We start from the raw sequence: 21,860 nt of genomic DNA, 5'->3' as shown, positions 1-21,860 counted from the left end.
TTGAATCTCATTCAAAGTGGTAACTATCTCCAAGTGATTGAGTGCAGAAAAATTCTACTTGTTCACCACAACTTGTGCATCGGTTTTGATGATCACTTTCCTCAACCCAAGATCATAGGCTAATTGTACTCCTTCTCTTACCACTAGTGTCTCCATGACAAATACGCTAGATCTCACTTCATACCAAAGGCCCTGAGTACGGATGAGAGTGTCTTCATGATTGCCAACACCCAGGCCAGTATTAACTATTGTATTTTAAATCAATGTTTGCAACATATTTATCCATCCTTCATACTTCTAGCATCTTTGTGTGGTACACGATGTTCTATGGACCTGGTGGCCCATATGCATTGTTTGCGGGAAGAGATGCGAGTAGGGCATTGGCAAAGATGTCATTTGAGCTGAGTGATTTAACCAGTGACGTTTCAGGCTTAGGCCCTTTGGAGGTGGAAGCCTTGCAAGAATGGGAGCAGAAATTCATGGGCAAGTATGTGAAGGTTGGAACAATAAAGAAGACCATTCTGGTCTCTGAGGAAGACGGTAGAGCGCATGCCGACATATCTGAAAGAGGCTTTGACTCAAATGTGATACAGAGAAATCATGAGTTGGTACCAGAAGAAAATAGAGCTGAAACTACAACTGCAGGTCATGTAAGTGCAATGGAGCAGCCAATGAAAATATACCATGTGGGTCACAGCAAAAGCGTCCATGAAGATGAAGTGGAGACGCCAGAGGAAACGCCTGGTGCAGATTTAAGGAACACAAGCAGCACTGGTTATGGAGGAGAGCCTGAAGATGCCGGGGAGAAGGCGAAAGAGGCACCGGATGTAGATGTGAACGGTAGCAGAAACCGTGAAAGTGTAGGAGGATCAAGGGAAGCGCCAAGTGTTGGTTAGAACAATACAAACATCCATCAAGATGAAGTGGGGAAACTAAAGGAAACATCAGATATTGAGGTGAATTATGCGTAGAGTTATGCCTATTGATGATGATGTGTAGAGTTGTGCCTATTTAAGAAGGAAGTACTCTCTCTGTAAACTAATATAAGAGCATTTAGATTACTAAAGTAGTGATCTAAACTCTCTTATATTAGTTTACGGAGGGAGTAGAAATTTAACCTTGGAAGAGGACTGATTCTTCATGTTTCGGATCCAAACAGCACATCCTCTCAACTCTTACTCTGCAATGCGGCTCACTCTGCAATGCAATAAATGAGAATCTACTATGTTAAACCATGAGAGCATTACTAAGTGAAATAATGATTCTATTAGACTACATGGTAAAGAACTTCTACGCAATATTTGGTTGTTATGGCAAAAACAAAATAAGATACAGGATGATTCATCTGAACCATATCAACTCCTAAAAGGGTAGGCACAACCACACAAGGTTACCAAATTGAACTATCGGTGTAATGTACTGCCATATAAGTATTGTGTGAACACAAGGATGCATTTGAAGATGGGCATCATCAGAAAATATCGATGCTTCCAGTGACCTTTGTGAGTAGCGAACACAAAGGGCAAAAGTTATTTTGTACTTACTATGTGGGTGCTAAGAACTATAAATTACATGTATAATTAGCTAGCTAATTACAGTAAGGTATAAAACACAATAATTGTAGGAGGCCGTATAAGTAGATTTCTATGATAAATCCTCCACCTAGTTGAAATACAAATTGACGATCATGCAAACTAAGTTGTGTAGCAGAATTAGATAAGCAGAAATGCCCATTCGGGTTGCTTGATTTGTGATCAAGCACACGAGAACATCAACCTGTAGAAAGGCTTTAACGCCGTACCATCTCTGGCGACGGTTCCGTGTTTATATAGCAGGGCCGCGACCTCCCTAATAGCAGACAAGCTTCGGTAGTTGAGATACAACTTGTGCTACAAGAGATAGAATAGAGATAGAGGGAGTTGTTACAAAGAGATAAAGAGGAATGCTGACAACCTAGTCTATCTCTTCCTGCTGCGCCTGAAGGCTTCTATGATCATGACAACATTAGGTGCAATATGTTTAACACCCTCCCTTAATCACAACTCCATGAGATTGAGATTACGTTTGAATTCATCAAAGTTCCTTGTAGGTAATGCCTTTGTGAAACCATCTGCAACCTGGTCTCTAGAATGAACAAAATGAATCTCCAACTGTCGATTAGCAACTCGTTCTCTGACAAAGTGAAAATCGATCTCAATGTTTTTGTTCTTGCATGGAACACAGGGTTAGCAGACAAATAGGTAGCACCAAGATTATCACACCATAAGCAGGGAGCCTGTGTGGATTTTAGTCCAAGTTCTTTCAACATGGACTGAACCCAAATGATTTCTGCTATGGCATTGGCAAGTGCTTTGTATTCAGCTTCTGTACTTGACCTAGACACAGTAGCCTGTTTATTTGCACACCATGATATAAGGTTAGGTCCAAAAAATATTGCAAATCCACCAGTAGAATGTCTATCATCCAGACATCCTGCCTAGTCTGAATCAGAAAAGGCACTAACAAGAGCAGATGAAGATCTGTTGAAGGTTAAGCCAAGTTTTATGGTACCTTTCACATATCTCACTATGCGTTTTGCAGCTATTCAGTGAACTGTGGTAGGTGCATGAAGGATCTGACACACTTTATTAACAGTAAAAGAAATACCAGGCCTTGGCAATGTCAAGTACTGTAGTGCTCCTACTAAACTTCTGTAATTTGTACTATCAGCTTGATTCAAAGGATCTCCTTCTGTAAGAGACAATTTTTCTGAACTGGATAAAGGAGTTGGTGAGGGCTTACATCCTTGAAGACCAGCTCTTCTTACCAGATCAGTGACATTTTTTCTTGAGAGAGATGAAGACCATCACCATGTTTCTTAACTTCAATCCCTAAGAAGAAATGCAAATCTCCCAAATCCTTGAGCAAACTCAGCACTCAAGTCTTTCAGTAATCCTGTCACTGCTTTTTTAGATGAGCTTGTGACAATAATATCATCAACATATATGAGAAAAAATATGGATGTATTAGACTTATTGTAAATAAACAGTGACGTGTCAGACTTGGAGGAAACAAAACCAAGTGCCTGCAGCTTCTGACTTAAGCGTGAGTACCATGCTTTGGGGGCCTGCTTGAGTCCATATAAAGCTTTGTCAAGTTTGCATACATGAAATGGTGAGTTTTTGCTTACAAACCCAGGAGGTTGTCTCATGTACACTTCCTCTTCCAGAACACCATGAAGGAGCGCGTTCTGTACATCTAGCTTTCTAAGGCACCATCCCCTGGAAACAGCAATAGGCAACACAAGGCGAATAGTAGCAGCCTTAACAATGGGACTAAAGGTGTCCTCGTAATCTATACCATATCGTTGTTTGAATCCTTTTTCAACAAGTCTGGCCTTGTAGCGGTCTATGGTTCCATCAGATTTCCTTTTAATTCTGAAGACCCACTTGCAGTCAATTAAGTTTTTACCTTGCCTTGAAGGAACCAAGTGCCATGTTTTGTTTTTCTGTAGTGCCATGTATTCTTCTTCCATGGCTTCCTTCCACCGAGGATACACGAAGGGCTTCCTCAATTGTGTTGGGTTCACCTGAAGAATAAGCAACAAGACCAAATTTGGTTTTATAGTTCACATGTTGAATTACCCCTTTTTGGAGCCATGTATGTGGTTGTACAGGAGATGTCGCAGCAGGCCGTGGCGCAGAGGATCATGTCCTCAATCCCGAAGCAGATCCCCCTGGCACTGGTGCAGCCCCGTCAGGTGCGCCCGGATCTTCTGTGGCGTCAGGACGTGGCTGGTGTGGTAGAGATGGTGCAGAAGATCTCGAGCCAGACCCAGCGCTTGCTGCACCCTCATCATTGTCAGATGATTGCACGGGGCCGACAGGATCAGCGCTGGATCGCAAGCCCGTGGGCCTGGATGAATCAGCGCTCGTGGAGTCGCGTGCCGTCTGTCGTCGCTCGTAGCAGCGGGGCCCACCTGGCGCCCAGCGATTCTCAGGCAGCCGCATGGTGGCTGCGGATTGGTGCAGCTCAGCGCCCGCACGGGGGCGAGTTGGAGTGCGCCGTGCGGCAGCCGCTGGTTTTCTACCGTCACGTCTGGTAGGCGACGCGGTTTCCTGCATGCTGCCGTCTGTGTGCGGCGCAGATCCCGAATCAGATCGCCTGGGCAGATCCTGTGGCAGCAATCCCAAGGAGGATTTGTCCCCCAACGGTGGACACATAAAATGTCGCCCTTCTGTACTGATTTCTTGGTTGTTTTGGTCGTTTCCGTCGCCATTTTCTATATTGAACGCATCTGCATTTGTATCACAACAAAGCTCATGCAGTTGGTTATGAGGATTAGTCAATGTATGGTCATCACAATTATTTCCCCCTTGAGCTAATCCGGTGAGTTGAGGTGGAAGAAGTAGGATTTCTTGGTGAAGGAGAGCACCGGCATTTGGGTGGAGATCAGCAAATGGGAATTTGGTCTCATAAAAAACCACATTACGAGAGATATAGACATGGCCAGTGGACACATCAAGGCATTTAACTCCTTTGTGTTGTGCATTGTATCCTATGAACCACTAAAAAAAGACACATCCGTGACATTTTGGGCCGAACGAATTTTTTTCTGTCATAACTATGACACTTTTATGACGATAATTGTGACAAAACCCGGTATCATCATAGATGTGGTGCGCTCCTACTTCTATGACAAAAAATCATGACAGAAAATGGGCTTTTCATCCTGGGCGGGCTGGAGACGCAGCTGCATGACATTCTTTGGGCCGTCCATGACGGAAAAAGGCGTGGTAGAAGCGAGCGCGAGGAAAATTTCGGGGAGGTCTCGGTTACGGTGGGTGGTCAGGGGCCGAGCGATGCGCGTTTCTCTCGTACACGTACGCGCGTGTGTGCGAGGCGTTGGGCTCTAACTGAACCCGAGCGAGGCGTTGGGCTCTAACTAAACCCGAGCGATTGCACTATAGGCTATGCGTTACTGAACCCGAGCGATCAATCGATGGCTGTTAACTGAACCCGATCGAGCGATTCCTTCGCTACTGCTGCTAACTGAAGCCGATCGATGCTGCCTCTAGATGAACAGTGAGTGTTGCAGGCGGGTTTGGATGAATAGTGAGCGGTGGGGGTGGATGAACAGGACCCCGTGGTGTTGCCTCTGGATGAAAAGGACCCTGATCGATTGAGCCAGTTGGGGCTGGATGAACAGGACCCCGTGGCGGGCTGGATGAACAGGACGGCCCCGTGGAGGGCTGGATGAACAGTAGACGATGGAGGGGTGGATGAACAGTAGCCCGTTGGTGGTTGAACAGGAGCCCGTGGAGAGGGGTGGTTGAACAGTAGCCGATGGAGTAGCGCGCGATGGAGGCTGGATGAACACGAGCCCGTGGATGAACAGTCGCAGGTGGAGGCTGGAGGAGGTCGACGGTGGATGAACAGTAGCTCGTGGAGGCTGGAGGAGGTCGATGGTGGAGATGAACAGTATACCGTGGAGTCCCATTTTGCGGTAGCCACACCCCTCCCGATGAACAGGACCCCCGTTTCAACCATAGCGCTCCAACACAAGTCCATTTCCTCTATTTTGCGGTACGCCACACCCCTCTCGATCAACAGGACCCCGTTTCGACCGTAGGAGGTCCAACACAAGTCCATTTCCTTCGTTTTGCGGTACGCCAGACCCCTCCCAATGAACAAGATCCCGTTTCAAATGTGGTCGGTCGAACACAAGGTCGTTTCCTCCGTTATGCAGTACGCCAGTCCTCGTTCCCATCGCCTGTTCTGTCCAAGTCGGTTGGCTCCCAAGCGTTCTGTTGCCTCCCGATGAACACGACGCATTCCGTTGCCTCCCGATGAACACGACGCATTCCGTTGCCTCAAAATGAACACGACGACGATGTTGTTTCTCCGTTCCGACCCAGCCATGTACACGAGCCCTGGCCATACGTATGCGCGAGTAGGCGTTCGAGACCCCGCCCGTATGTACGTACGTGACTATATTTTCCTTGTTGCACACTGGCCGTTGTACGTATGTGTACATGCTACGTGCGCGCCTCTACTACGACACGTGCACGCCTCTACATCCACTAGTATGTATGTACACATTCGCGACTAGAATGAAAACGCTACATACGCTTCGACCAGGTGGGTCCCAACTGTCAGGCACTTCCTTGCGTGCGAAGATGTAGCTGGTGGGTCCCAGCAGTTAGGGGGGTGATTTTGCCAGGACAAACTTCCTCGCGTGCGAAGATGTAGCTGGTGGGTCCCAGCAGTCAGGGGGCGAATCATTTTTTTCGTGAAATACGGTGGCCTGTCCGGTGGGTCCTTGCTGCCAAGTGGAGGAATAATTATTTTGCGCGTAATAAGGAGGCACTTCCTTGCGGCCGCTGTGGACCCAGCTGTCAGCCTCTCCACATACAAGTACTCCGATGGAAGTCGTTCCTTGACCACGTTGACCACACCACGCGGAGAGCACCAGGGCAGTGGACGACGGCGAGGCCTAGGAAGGGGACGACACGGAGCCGGGGAAGACACGGCAGTGGAAGCCCGCGCGGAGAGGAGTACGAAGGTTCACTGGTTCGGCTGCGGTGTGAGGCTGTCGTCGTCGCAGAATAACAGGGGGTGTGGGTGAGTAGAGGGATGGCCTGGCCAGCGTGGGAGTAGTAGGGGGTGGTGAGGCCTCCGCGGCATCACAGCCAGACACGGGAGGCAGGAGCACGCGGCACGACCGGTGCTGGTTTGGGCAGCTGGAGCAAGAAGACCAGAGGTTGAAGAAGCACTACGGCCGTTGGATGAACATCGTACGGTAACAGGAGCTAGAATCGTTCATATTGACTAAGTTGACAAAGCCCTCCGTCCCCGTCAACTTGGTAGGCCCACAAGTCAGCCTCCCACTATGCTGGGTTCCAGCTGGCAGGGGGAGTATTCATTTTTTGCGTAATAAGGAGGCACTTCCTTGCATGCGAAGATAGCTGGTGGGTCCGACCTGTCAGCAGGGGGCACGTTTTTTCACGAAATACAGAGGTGTGGTTTGGTGCGAAGATAACTGGTTCTAGTGCGGTGTGGTTCAGCAGTCGGTGGAGAAGAACAAGAGGTGTGGAGGGGTGGAGGGATGGCCTGGCCAACGGTGGAGTAGCGCTTCATAGCGAAGCGTGCTAAGCAGAGCTGCTAGCAGCAGGAGGTGGGAGGTGGTCCCGGCGGCGCTGGAGGAAGAAGACGAGAGATTGAAGATTGATGCTGGTCGTTGGATGTAAATCCAACGGCTAACATGTGAGAGTCATTTTTTGACTAAATTGACAACGAATTGCGTTGGCTTCGACCTATTGGCCCACATTTCAGCCTCCGAAAATGTGGCACGTATTCAACCCATTTTTTCAGAATTTACAGTCTTTTTTTGTGTGATAGAATTTACAGTCAATTTGATCTTTTTTTTTGAATTACAATCCATTAGCTGGGTTGGGTGAATAAATAATGTAGCGTCCATGCGGTCCATTTATTTTATTTCCTAAAAAATTACAGGTCATTTGCACTTTCTCAAAATACACTATTTTGCTGAGATGATTATAATTATAATGTTGGGTTGGGCCACCAATGTTATCAAAAAATAAAAAGGGGCTGAGCATTTTGTTATAAATATATTTAAATAATAAGTGATATTATTACATTCGACCTTAAATGTTACCAAGCTTTTGTACACAATCACTAGGATTTTCGTGCCAAAACAATCCAGGATTTTATTGTTAAGAAATTATTTTTATAAGTTAATAAGATGTGGGATATTGTTTTCTTACATATAGTATCTATTAAACATATGATGACAATAAAAATAATATATAATAACATAAAAAGTAATTTAAATATATATAATATAGTTAGAAGGGAAACATAAGTTGGACTTGGCGTTCCTATTCTTATATAGCAAAATAGAACAAACCTCTGTGTTTTCTTCAAAAAAATAATTAAATTGGGCTGCCGATGTTTCAGGAAAAATAAAACCTCGGATGGGAGGTCCATAGGCCGGTATGTATTTTCTTGAGGGCGAGGGCCGTCATGTATCGACCGGCCTATGGACCTCCCATCCGAGGTCGTGGGTTGCGTGTGTTAAAAATGAAAGTCTAGACGGGGCAGCCCAAAACCCAGCTGATACTTGTTGCCCCAGTGATAATAAATGATACCTGCCAGCTCCCCGGCTTCGTTGTGAATTCATCTCCTATAGTAACTACGTTGAAGCACCTAAAAATGTAACTATGTTGACAAACCCGTGGGCCCCAACGTCGGTATAGCATTAGGAGGAAGCATTTTTTTATGAGGCACTTGCTTGCGTACGGCCATAGACCTGGTGGGTCCAGACTGTCCGCCTCTCCACGTACAGTCCTCTCCAGATTCCTCTCGTTTGTTCAGCATGTTCACAACGGCAGACAGCGGCGTCGCGGCGAGTGCACAAAGGCGCGGGAGGGGATCCAACCACATGAGGAAGTGCCTTATTATTAACATAACTACTGAACTAGCCTAGTGGCCAAGTGACACTACCCGACAGTTGTTCCGCCCGGGTTCGTTTCCACCTGGGCAGGGAAAATATCTCCAAATTTTTTGCCTCTGCCTTTATTGACATGTGGGTCCCGATTGTCATCTACGCACACCACGTCCAACACTTGCCAAAACTTCGTCCCTCGTTTTCTCTGTGTTTCGCACACTCAACATTGTGTGGGCATTTTGACTGTGCATCATATGAAGATGTGCTATGCATGAATGTTGATCGGCATGATGTTAACTGGCTGGTAGTTCCATTTTCGACCATGAATAAAACTTCCAACATGGTGTTAACCCTGTTTGAAAAGGCCGTGTTAATATAAATGCTCTTCCTCTGAAAGTTGCAGTTTCTTATCTGAAGCTGAACTTGCAGTTTCTTATCTGAAACTGAAACTTGCAGTTTTTTCTCTGAGAATCACGTTGTCTGCACTTTTATACTCGTATGAAACTACATTTTTTAAGTGCTAAAAATATATCTCTAGAATTCATAAAATACTTCATATGCTCAATACTGCAAATCTAAAATTCAAAAGACATTCATATCTAAAAGTACTCTCAAAATACACAACACAAAACACATTTCTTAACCTGCAAATACTAACAACCCTAAGCTCCTCCTGACAATTCACAACCTGCCTGACTGAGGGGCAGTCCCCTCCTATTCCTCGGCGGTAGACAGCCGCCCCATGAGACGATTTGAACAGCGAGGGAGAGGATGGCGGGGAAGCGTTGTCGGGTCAACTGCTTTTCTCCTCTTGCAGTTGGGTTCGGTCGATGAAGACTCCACCGGCTCGCTCTGGCAGGACACCCTCACAAACGGCACCCTGTAGATGCTCAATCCTTCAATCTCTGGTGGATGCTCCATCTGGGATCGATACTCCCACCACCACTCCCTGACGATCGGATTCGGTGAATCTGTTTGCCCCATGGCCCAGAGGAGCAGCTCTATGTACTCCCGCGTGACTCCCTCTGGGAGTATCGCCGCCTTTTCGCTCTGTTGCAGATATTTGGCCATGGATGTCGCCATCACCGCTAGTTGGTCCTTGTTGTCAAACCAAGACTATATATCCAACATCCTAGCTAGCTTCATAGGGTTGTCATCTATGATCCTCACGTATCGGTTGTACTCCTCCATCGATCTACTTCTCCACAGCACCTTCACTCGCTGGCGGTGGTTTTTGAATGGAAGAGGAGAGGAGCTGTGCTGGTTTTGGATTAGAACAGGAGTGGAGCGATGCTGGTTTTGGACTGGGACAGGAGAGGAGGGGCGGTGGTTTTGAAATGGAAGAGGAGAGGAGTGGCGCTGGATTTAGATTGGAACAGGAGAGGAGCGGCGGTGGTTTAAGAGGAGAAGAGCGGAAGAGCGACGCTGGTCTTGGAAGTATTTTTTTGTTGTTTTGTGTATTTTGGGTCAAAGTTTGACCACGTACTGTATTTGACAAGCAAAATGTGAATGCATGTCACCAAAAATTGTATCGTTTGGTTCGTTTCTGGATGTACTTTCAAATTATATTACTTTTGCAACGTATAACATATATTTTATATGCGAAAATCATGGTCAATTATGACCCAGAATAAAAGGGAGACTAGTTAATGTGGGGTCGCTTTCTTAATTGAAGGGTAAATTGATTTTGATTTTGATCCAGTCACAGCGCGTCGGCCCTCTCGTCCAATCCTAAATCGCTGCCGCACGCTCCTCTCCCTCTTGTCCATTGCAACCCCCCCCCCCTCTCCTCTCCATCATCTCCATTCCAAAACCACCGTCTAGCCTCTCCCTCTTGTGATCTTCTCCATTGCAAAACCACCTCCTCTCCTCTCCATCATCTCCATTCCAAAACCACCGTCTCGCCTCTCCCTCTTCTCTATTGCAAGATGTGACGCCCCCGATTCAATCGTACACTAATCATACACGCAAACGTGTACGATCAAGATCAGGGACTCACGGGAAGATATCACAACACAACTCTACAAATAAAATAAGTCATACAAGCATCATAATACAAGCCAGGGGCCTCGAGGGCTCGAATACAAGTGCTCGATCATAGACGACTCAGGAGAAGCAATAATATATGAGCACAAACATAAGTTAAACAGGTTTGCCTTAAGAAGGCTAGCACTAACTAGGATACAGATCGAAAGAGGCGCAGGCCTCCTGCCTGGGATCCTCCTAAACTACTCCTGGTCGTCGTCAGCGGCCTGCACGTAGTAGTAGGCACCTCCAGTGTAGTAAGAGTCATCGTCGACGGTGGCGTCTGGCTTCTGGGCTCCGGCATCTAGTTGCGACAACCAGGTAGAAGGGAAAGGGGGAAAAGAGGGAGAAAAGCAACCGTGAGTACTCATCCAAAGTACTCGCAAGCAAGGATCTACACTACATATGCATGGGTATATGTGTAAAGAGGCAATATCGGTGGACTGAACTGCGGAATACGAGAATAAGAGGGGGATAGCTAATCCTATCGAAGACTATGCTTCTGGCAGCCTCCGTCTTGCAGCATGTAGAAGAGAGTAGATTGCAGTCCTCCAAGTAGCATCGCATAGCATAATCCTACCGGGTTGTTTGTGGAACTTGTTTGGGTGTGTTTTATTAAGTATCCGGTTCTAGTTGTCATAAGGTCAAGGTACAACTCCGGGTCGTCCTTTTACCGAGGGACACGGCTATTCGAATAGATCAACTTCCCTGTAGGGGTGCACCACATAACCCAACACGCTCGATCCCATTTGGCCGGACACATTTTCCTGGGTCATGCCCGGCCTCGGAAGATCAACACATCGCAGCCCCACCTAGGCACAACAGAGAGGTCAGCACGCCGGTCTAAATCCTATGCGCGGAGGGGTCTGGGCCTATCGCCCATTGCATACCTGCATGTTGCGAGGGTGGCCGGAAGCAGACCTAGCCCCCTTAATACAAGAGTAGGCTTACGGTCCAATCCGGCGCGCGCCACTCAGTCGCTGACGTCACGAAGGCTTTGGCTGATACCATGATATCGAGTGCCCATATCTTTCCCGCGTAGTTGGTTAGTGCGTATAGGCCAGTGGCCAGACTCGGATCAAATACCAAGATCTCGTTAAGCGTGTTATTTTGAAGTAACCGCGAACGCCGACCAGGGCCAGGCCCACCTCTCTCCTAGGTGGTCTCAACCTGCCTTGTCGCTCCGCCACATAGTAACAGTCGGGGGCCGTCGGGAACCCAGGCCCACCTCTACCGGGATGGAGCCACCTGTCCTTCCAGCCCCCACATCGGAATCACTTGCGGGTACTCAATGAGCTGACCCGAGTTTAGTCATCATCTGTATAGTATATTTATAGTATATACCCGTGATCACCTCCCGAGTGATCACGGCCCGATAGTATAGCATGGCAGACTGACAAGAATGTAGGGCCACTAATGGTAAGCTAGCATCCTATACTAAGCATTTAGGATTGCAGGTAAGGTATCAACAGATGTAGCAACAATGACAGGCTATGCAACAGAATAGGATTAATTAAAACAGTAACATGCTACACTACTCTAATGCAAGCAGTAGAAAGAAGAATAGGCGATATCTGGTGATCAAAGGGGGGGCTTGCCTGGTTGCTCTGGCAAGGAGGGGTCGTCAACTCCATAGTCAAACTGGGGGTCGCCGGTAGTCTCGGGGTCTACCGAAAAGAAGTAATGGAGAGGGAACACAATAAATAACAGGGCAAACAAAGCATCACAAAGCGTAACAAGGCAATACGCGGTGTTCGGTGTGCCCTAACGCGGTAGTAGGTGATACCGGTGAAGGGGGAAAACATCCGGGAAAGTATCCTCGGTGTTTCGCGTTTTCGGACAAATGAACCGGAGGGGGAAAGTTGTGAGTTTGCTATGCTAGGGATGTGTGGCGGACGAACGGGCTGGGTATCCGGATTCGTCTCGTCATTCTGAGCAACTTTCATGTATAAAGTATTTTCATCCGAGCTATGGATTATTTTATATTAATTTTCAAAGGTTTTATTGCATTTTCTATATTTCTTCTATCTATTTCCTTTAATTACTAAAATAGGCAGATACCTTTTACACCTACTAGGGGGCTAGCCATGTGTATGACAGTGGGGCCAGGGGTGGTCCAGTCAGCAGGGTTAATAGCAGTTGACCAGTCAATGTTGACTGGTCAACTGGGTCAAGAGGACCCACATGTAAGTATCATATGAGCTAATAAAAGTAGCTAGACTAAAATAATCTAGAAGGGGCCGCGTGTCATCTACACATTTGACTAATTAAACAAATAAACTAACCTGATCTATTCCTAGACTAATCTAACTCTAGCCAAATACGTCGGCCAGAGGCACAGCCAGTTGTGCACATACGCACGGGCACATGAGGCACCGGCGGCCAAAACCATCAGCAACACTAGGCGACAACGACGCATGTAGCAACATCAAAACAACAGCAGCAGCGGCTAGCAGATTAGCAGCAGGAAAGCGGTAGCAGCATGCGAGCAGCAGTAGCACAGCAACCGCATCATTGCTGCATCAGGCAGCAGCAGCAAGCGAGCAGGGTCGCGGGTGAGCGGGCGGCCGCAGGGTCGGTCGTGGGCGCGACCAGGGAGTGGCCGAGCGCGGCGGGGTGCGTGAGGCAGCGGGCGCATGTGGCGCGGCCGCGAGCGACGCGAGCAGGGCATGGTGGTCGTGCAGGGGTCGTCCGCCGCAGAGGAACAGCGGGGGCACGCAGCAGATGGGGAAACAGGGGGAAATGGAGTAGGCTCACCATGGGGAGGGCCGGTGGCGATCTCGACGAGGCCCGGGTGGCTCCGGGGAGGTTCGGAGATAGGGGAATCGGCAGCGGGGCGGCGGTCGATGACAAGGATGAAGAAGATGTTGCCGTGGTTGATGCAGAGAGCTTCAACTCCAACAGGTGGCTCCAGTAGACGAGGTAGTCGGCAGTTGTTCTTCTGGCGAAAGCAGGGACAGCAGGGAGCTAAGTGGGCGCGCGGGTGAGGTCGTCCATGGTGATGCGGGCGCACGACAAGGTGGATCTGGACGCGAGCGAGAGAGCGATGAGGGAGAGAGGGTGAGGGGAAATATCTGCGCAGCAGGTGGCTGGGGCTAACGAGGCCGAGAGGGGACCATGGCACCCTTATCCTCGTCGGGGCGTCGCCGGTCCAGTGGGGACGGCGCCTGTAGCGACCCAAGGCAGAGGTACAGGGAGGGAGATGTGTCTGGTGCGAGGAGTGGGCTGGATGGGGTGGACCGAGGCTGGCTGGGCCGCTTGGCCATCTGGGCCAAGGCCTAGTGGGGTGGGGGTTTGCCTTTTCTTTGTTTTGTTTTATTTTTATCTTTCTTTTATGTTTTCTTTTATTTCTTTAATAGTTTTGTTTTGTTTTACAAAGAGTAAAACCCACACCTAAAACAGAGTTACAATTCCAACTACTGTCACAAAAGGTTTTACCCCTAAACAAAATAGTTTAGTATTTTATAAAACTCAAAAGGCATTTATTTAATTGTTTTAGCAACTGTTTTATTCATTCTAGAGTATTAAACCATTTTATAAAAGTTTGGTTTCTTCACCATAATTACCTATGCATTATTTGGCTCCATCTGAACATTTTAGTTTTAATATTAAAAAACTTTTACCGTTGACTTTAATTTAAATTGAAATTGAACGGGGTTTGAATAAATGCGGTTTTATCAAAACTAATCATGGTGACGTGGCCTCATTAGTAGAGGGTTACTGTAGCTTAATTATCCGGGCGTCACAAATCTCCTCCACTACAAGAAATCTCGTCCCGAGATTTAAGGTATGGAGTAAGGGGGAAAGGTCTGGTTACGAAGTTCTAATGCGTCTTCTCGGTTTTGGTTGCTCTTCTCGAAGAGGTCGGTCCATAGCATTGATGTCTTCATTCCTATGCATCAATGCATCATGATAAAGTTGTCGTCCTTCCTTCAGGATCTTCACCGTACTTACGAAAGGATAAGAGGGGAAAAGCTCTATAAGGACGGATTCTAACAAGATTGAGCATCGGACGGTTAACTCATGGTAAGAAGCATAAGTATCTTCAAATTGAAACTTAAGAAGACATCGAGAGCAAAGTAAGAAGGTACCATGAGAAGTTTCAAATGGATAGGCAATCGTTCGATATCTGAAACAACGTGCAAAAGGGATCCAGAGCAACGAGATTTAGTATTGCGTTTGTTACCAGAATAGATCACTAGGAAGGTGGCCCGTGAATTACATATGAGGCCACGTGCGAGGAATAACTTTGGAAACCAGGGGTGTACAGGAGAGTCAGGTTTCGATCCAGTGGACCTGTGGGTTATGGGCCCACCATGTGGGTTGAAAGTAGGAAGGGTGGAGACATCTTGCACAACCGCGACAGGGAGGCATGTCAGTGAATAGCTTGTCAGCTATGCCGGCAACAATGTCGGTACCAAGGACGGGGAACGAAGAGAGCAATTTTCCTGCTTGTTGAACAAGGCGAACCAATTGGCAAAGTTATCACCCATCGGTCGTTACCGGAATGTCATCAACAATAGTAACAGGGTCTTATAGACAGACTGGTACAACAAGGTGCCTACCTAAGCAAGGAATTATCTCTGCTTAGTTAAGTCAGATTTAGGAAAGATTAAACAAAAGAATGGAAAGGAAAACGCGATTATCAGATTAAACAGAACAATGGAAAGGAAAATTGTGATTACACCCAATTATTAGGAGTATATCCTTCCCATGTACAAGCAGAACATGGCATACAGGGTAGGAGAGCAAATACCCAACCATTCAACTCTCTATGATATGCGATGCTACTTGGAGGACTGCAATCTACTCTCTTCTATATGCTGCAAGACGGAGGCTGCCAGAAGCGTAGTCTTCGATAGGATTAGCTATCCCACTCTTATTCTGGCATTCTGCAGTTCAGTCCACCGATATTGCCTCTTTACACATATACCCATACATGTAGTGTAGATCCTTGCTTGCGAGTACTTTGGATGAGTACTCACGGTTGCTTTTCTCCCTCTTTTAAGACAGAGATCACGAAACGCGACCGATTATGTAATAGCTACAAAGTTGGTATCAGAGCCGACTGCCTGTAGGAATCCCCCTTTCACACTCCTTGGCCGAAGTCGAGTCTAGACATTGCAAAGCTTTTTACTAACTTGGTTGTGCATCTTACGGGCCCACGTCGCCATTGGGTGGTATTAGGATCTTTTACTCCTTGACCTTTACTCTGGGACTCTGATCTCTCCTCTATTCGGGTTAAATGGTTTCGCTAACTCTAACTCTAGGTTCTCGTAACTATTTCTCCCGGAGAGCCCTCATTTCGGAAGATCACCTGCTTCGTCAGAAGATTCCGAGGATATCCCTTGATATTTTCCTGAGACCCTTGTGCTCATCGCCTTTGCAATCCACTGTCATCGATATATCCCTATGGATATCTGTATGCACTTGTCATTCTCTTGATCATTCCTCGTCGCTTGTGTTGTTACAAGATGCCTCAAAATATTCGCTGTTGTCCCGAGAATCCTTTGAGTTTACTGTCTTGCAGTTTTATTTCGCATGAAAACCCTTACGATTTTTTCTCACATATATCGAGGATCCATTCTTCTCAATTGTTCATGTGTCTCACAAAATTCTTTGGAATACTTTTCGATCTTTTGAAAATCCTCTGCAGCCTGTTATTCTTGAAATTCTTGCCTGCTTGCATTATGGTTAATTCCATATGACTAGTAGTCCTCGATAACATCCCTTGTCTTTTTCATTTTGAGCCTATTGATTCAATATGTGCGTACGCACGCAGTCATTAGGTTATCCTTTTTAAAATTATCTTTTCGACTCAGACGTCATTCCAGACATGAGTTGGTTCTCGGCAATTCAAACCTTTATTGATTGTCCAACTAAGTGTTTTCAACTTATCCATCCTTGATCAGAGTGTTTGCTTCTGATCCTTCGTTTTGGAAACCATAATTTCTTTCTGTTTAAGCATCAAACTAATCGGTTGATTCTTGAATCAGATGCCTCTGCATTCTTTCTTCCTCTGAGTGAGTACCGATACTCACATCAGCTCCGTGATGGATCGCCCGATCCATTGTTGGATTGTTATCCGACAGTGTCCTTCATATTCAATCACATTGTAAGTTCTTCCCGTGATACATACTGCCTTTGGTAAATTGTATCATCTGCTTGGCCAACCTTGCTCTGCTTTCAAGCTCGTGTATTTACTTTTGAAACTTGTGGTATATGTTACTAAGATGCCCGATGGGTTGAACCTATGCCTTCCCCTAATCCGTGAGAACCCGAAAGTTTTCACAAGTCAGACTCTTCCGGTGTTCTACCAAATAAAATTCCAACACTACAGTTTTATCAAAGAGAGGGGTGAATGAAATGATATGCATTAAAGAAGTGGGAGTCGACCTTGTACTTTGTGTTCATTCCCATGAAAATGATGTAGACCATCTCGGAAGCTTCTTGCAAAATGATTATCCAGCTGTATGATTCATTCGGTATTCTTGAAATTGATTCCTTACAGTTATGGTTCTGACCCTGCTGTCCTAATCTAATATATCTGATGGGAATTCATTCCAGTGCCTCGTCTATTTTTGGCGAGGTTAAAGTATCTACTGTCACAGGTCAATGACCCAGTTATACTTCTATCATGTTCTACCTTGGAGTATTACCCCCTGGTATCTCGAAGATGTCTTGCCATTGCACCACATCTTACTAACTTTGTTGAAGTAATGTCTTTCCTTGTCGTAATCACTCTACGGGTTCTGGGTTGTTGTCAACCGAGGACACCGACTAGTGAAATTATTCCACTCTACAAATCAAATACCCCTAGTATTTTTATTGGGAAATTCTGAATCCAATCTGGTCATTCCTAGACTATCGGCTGCATCCTAGTCTTGCTATCTTTGATTGTGCTACCTCGTCCTTCTCTGGTGCACAAATTCTTCAATTTGTGAGCATGACTTACGTCGAGCTTTCAACATCCTGGTGCTTGTCTTGAAAGGCCACTTTGGTTCCGAGCTTGCATCTTATATATTGATCCTATAACTTGCCACTTCGTCTTTTCCTCGCTTGTTTCCCTTGTTGTTTGAATTCATCTTCTTGAAACCTCCCGGCAAATGTGTCGGATCACCTTCAACACTTTGACTTCTTCTGAGATGCCAATTGTGTTCATGATGAGAAATACCCTCCTTGCCCTTGATGATTTTTATTATCATCGACAGCACCCTTGACTTCCTTTCATCACGAACTTGTCCACATTATGAATACGACTTGCTCTCCAGCGAGTGTTGTGTTCTGCCTTGAAGTATTGATGTCTTTTATGTCGAGAATGTTGTGGGGATTGCTCCACCTCTTAGAAATTCTCGGTATGATGATACTTCTCACCATCACCATTCTTTCTTCGTCCCCGTGTTGTTTTTAACGAGGATACCGATATGCTAACGATGTTGTTTAAGTTCTGTACTTCTAGCAACCCAATTGCTTTGAAGTTAACGATCGACAGTTCGTTCCTAGACTGTTGGTTATTGAATCGTCACTCTAACATTGATCTTGCTGCCTAAGGTCCTATTTCGGGCACACCTTTCAACTAATGATTGATCGTGTATGTTTTCCTAGAGCATACAACATTGTATCATTTGAATTGACAAGTGTCATCTTCTTGTTCACAATATTGTGGAAATCCATCCGTTTGGAATTCTCGAGGAATTGTCGCTGAGCCCATCAGCCACCTTCTCATCCCCTCCTTGATTTAATGATGAACTATTGTTTAAGGAACCCGCTCCCATAGTTCATTTTCTCGAGGATCTTGCAATGTCATTTCGTCGATTTGTGTTGCACCTTTTCTTCTCGGGCATCCTGAGTCTGAGGTATCTTGACACCAATCGGATCTGAATCTCGGTCAGATATGATGGTTAGGACAACTTTCCAGGAGTTATGATGTTGGTCCTTTGATGACCCGGTAATATGATGTCATGCCTAGCACCCCTGACTGGAGGACCTATCATTATAATTTCTTTTGCAAGGATAACCATTCTTCCTGGAGGAAATTGTAATACTTATTTTATAAGTTGCTCCTGATGGATCATTTGTGTATCGAGTCTGGCCCTTGATTGAAACACCATATCATTGCTACCTCGAAGCATGACTATGATACCCCGCTCTTCAACAAGAACATTGGAGGCACGATGCTAAATGTTTCTTGGTCAGTTATCCAAACACCGTTGTATGGGTAACATCTTGATTAATCCTTGCCTCTTATTTGAATGGTTGGTACTTGCTCTCCTACCCTGTATGCCATGTTCTGCTTGTACATGGGAAGGATATACTCCTAATGATTGTGTGTAATCACAATTTTCCTTTCCATTGTTCTGTTTAATCTGATAATCGCATTTTCCTTTCCATTCTTTTGTTTAATCTTTCCTGAATCTGACTTAACTAAGCAGAGATAATTCCCTACTTAGGTAGGCACCTTGTTGTACCACTCTATCTATAAGACCCTGTTACTATTGTTGATGACATTCCGGTAACGACCGATGGGTGATAACTTTGCCAATTGGTTCGCCTCGTTCAACAAGCAGGAAAATTGATCTCTTCGTTCCCCGTCCTTGGTACCGACATTGTTGCCGGCATAGCTGACAAGCTATTCACTGACATACCTCCCTGTCGCGGCTGTGCAAGATGTCACCACCCTTCCTACTTTCAACCCACATGGTGGGCCCATAACCCACAGGTCCACTGGATCGAAACCTGACTCTCCTGTACACCCCCAGTTTCCAGAGTTATTCCTCACACGCGGCCTCATACGTAATTCACGAGCCACCTTCCCAGTGATCTATTCTGGTAACAAACGTAATACTAAATCTCGTTGCTCTGGACCCCTTTTGCACGTTGTTTCAGATATCGAACGATTGCCTATCCGTTTGAAACTTCTCATGGTACCTTCTTACTTTGCTCTCGATGTCTTATTAAGTTTCAATTCGAGAGATACTAATGCTTCTTCCCATGAGTTAACCGTCCGATGCTCAATCTTGTTAGAATTCGTCCTTATAGAGCTTTTCCCCTCTTATCCTTTCGTAAGTATGGTGAAGATCCTGAAGGAAGGACGACAACTTTATCATGATGCATTGATGCATAGGAATGAAGACATCAATGCTATGGATCGACCTCTTCGAGAAGAGCAACCAAAACCGAGAAGACTCGTTAGAACTTCGTAACCAGACCTTTCCCCTTACTCCATACCTTAAATCTCGGGACGAGATTTCTTGTAGTGGAGGAGATTTGTGACGTCCGGATAATTAAGCTACAGTAACCCTCTACTAATGAGGCCATGTCACCACGATTACTGTTGATAAACTCGCGTTGATTCAAACCCCGTTCAATTTCAATTTCAATTAAAGTCAGCGGTAAAAGTTTTCAAATATTAAAACTAAAATGATCAGATGGAGCCAAATAATGCATAGGTAATTATGGTGAAGAAGCCAAACTTTTATAAAATGGTTTAATACTCTAGAATGAATAAAACAGTTGCTAAAAAATTAAACAAATGCCTTTTGAATTTTATAAAATACTAAACTATTTTGTTCAGGGGTAAAACCTTTTGTGACAGTGGTTGGAATTGTAACTCTGTTTTAGGTGTGGGTTTTACTCTTTCTAAAACAAAACAAAACTGTTAAAGAAATAAAACAAAAGATAAAAGAAAGATAAAAATAAAAGAAAACAAAGAAAAGGCAAACCCCCCACCCCACTAGGCCTTGGCCCAGATGGCCAAGCGGCCCAGCCAGCCTCGGTCCACCCCATCCAGCCCACTCCTCGCACCAGACACATCTCCCTCCCTGTACCTCTGCCCTGGGTCTCTACAGGCGCCGTCCCCGCCGGACCGGCGACGCCCCCACGAGGATAAGGGCGCCATGGTCCCCTCTCGGCCTCGTCAGCCCCACCCACCTGCTGCGCAGATATTTCCCCTCACCCTCTCTCCCTCATCGCTCTCTCACTCGCGTCCAGATACACCTCGTCGTGCGCCCGCATCACCATGGCCGACCTCACCCGTGCGCCCACTTAGCTCCCCGCTATCCCTGCTTTCGCCAGAAGAACAACCGCCGACTACCTCGTCTACTGGAGCCACCTGTTGGAGTTGAAGCTCTCTGCATCAACCACGGCGACGTCTTCTTCATCCTCGTCACCGACTACCGCCCCGCTGCCGATTCCCCTATCTCTGAACCTCCCCGGAGCCACCCGGGCCTCATCGAGCTCGCCACCGGCCCTCCCCATGGTGAGCCTGCTCCATTTCCCCCTGTTTCCCCCTCTGCTGTGTGCCCCCGTTGTTCCTCTACGGCGGACGGCCCCTGCACGACCACCATGCCCCGCTCGCGTCGCTCACGGCCGCTCCACATGCGCCCGCTGCCTCACGCACCCCGCCGCACTCGGCCACTCCCTGGTCGCGCCCACGAGCGACCCTGCGGCCGCCTGCTCACCCGCGACCCTGCTCGCTTGCTGCTGCTGCTGCCTGATGCAGCGATGATGTGGTTGATGTGCTACTGCTGCTCGCATGATGCTCCCGCTTTCCTGCTACTAATCTGCTACTGCTGCTGCTGTTGTTTTGATGTTGCTACATGCGTCGTTGTCGCCTAGTGTTGCTGATGGTTTTGGCCGCCGGTGCCTCATGTGCCCGTGCGTATGTGCACAACCGGTTGTGCCTCTGGCCGACGTATTTGGCTAGAGTTAGATTAATCTAGGAATAGATCAGGTTAGTTTGTTTGTTTAATTAGTCAAATGTGTAGATGACATGCGGCCCCTTCTAGATTATTTTAGTCTAGCTACTTTTATTAGCTCATATGACACTTACATGTGGGTCCTCTTGACCCAGTTGACCAGTCAACATTGACTGGTCAACTGCTATTGACCCTGCTGACTGGACCACCCCTGGCCCCACTGTCATACACATGGCTAGCCCCCTAGTAGGTGTAAAAGGTATCTGCCTATTTTAGTAATTAAAGGAAATAGATAGAAGAAATATAGAAAATGCAATAAAACCTTTGAAAATTAATATAAATAATCCATAGCTTAGATGAAAATACTTTATACATGAAAGTTGCTCAAAACAACGAGACGAATCCGGATACGCAGCCTGTTCGTCCGCCACACATCCCTAGCATAGGAAACTCGCAACTTTCCCCCTCTGGTTCATCTGTCCGAAAACGCCAAACACTGGGGATACTTTCCTAGATGTTTCTCCCCTTCACCGGTATCACCTACTACCGCGTTAGGGCACACCGAACACCGCGTATTGCCTTGTTACGCTTTGTGATGCTTTTTTGCTCTGTTATTTATTGTGTTCCCTCTCTGTTACTTCTTTCCGGTAGACCCTGAGACTACCGGCGACCCCCAGTTTGACTATGGA

At 46.5% G+C, this 21,860-nt stretch overlaps 1 protein-coding gene across 4 annotated transcripts in view; it reads left to right on the top strand.

Moving 5' to 3' along the window:
- Positions 1–21,860, top strand: part of LOC119326734 (membrane steroid-binding protein 1-like) — a 37,643-nt gene extending 15,783 nt beyond the window's left edge. Inside the window, exon 2 of one of the 4 annotated variants that reach the window (XM_037600355.1) lies at positions 21,823–21,860. In XM_037600355.1, coding sequence (XP_037456252.1) covers positions 21,823–21,829 — 7 coding nt within the window. In that variant the 3' untranslated portion in view covers positions 21,830–21,860. Of the gene's footprint in view, positions 1–147; positions 1,385–21,822 lie in introns of those variants that run through there. The other 3 variants (XM_037600353.1, XM_037600354.1, XM_037600352.1) reach the window with 3 other exon arrangements.

This window comes from Triticum dicoccoides, chromosome 6B (assembly GCF_002162155.2).
Source record: "Triticum dicoccoides isolate Atlit2015 ecotype Zavitan chromosome 6B, WEW_v2.0, whole genome shotgun sequence".
In the NCBI taxonomy this organism is placed as follows: Eukaryota; Viridiplantae; Streptophyta; class Magnoliopsida; order Poales; family Poaceae; genus Triticum; species Triticum dicoccoides.
The sequence above is the reverse complement of the archived record's forward strand: the minus strand, read 5'-3'. Positions and strand labels throughout refer to the sequence as shown.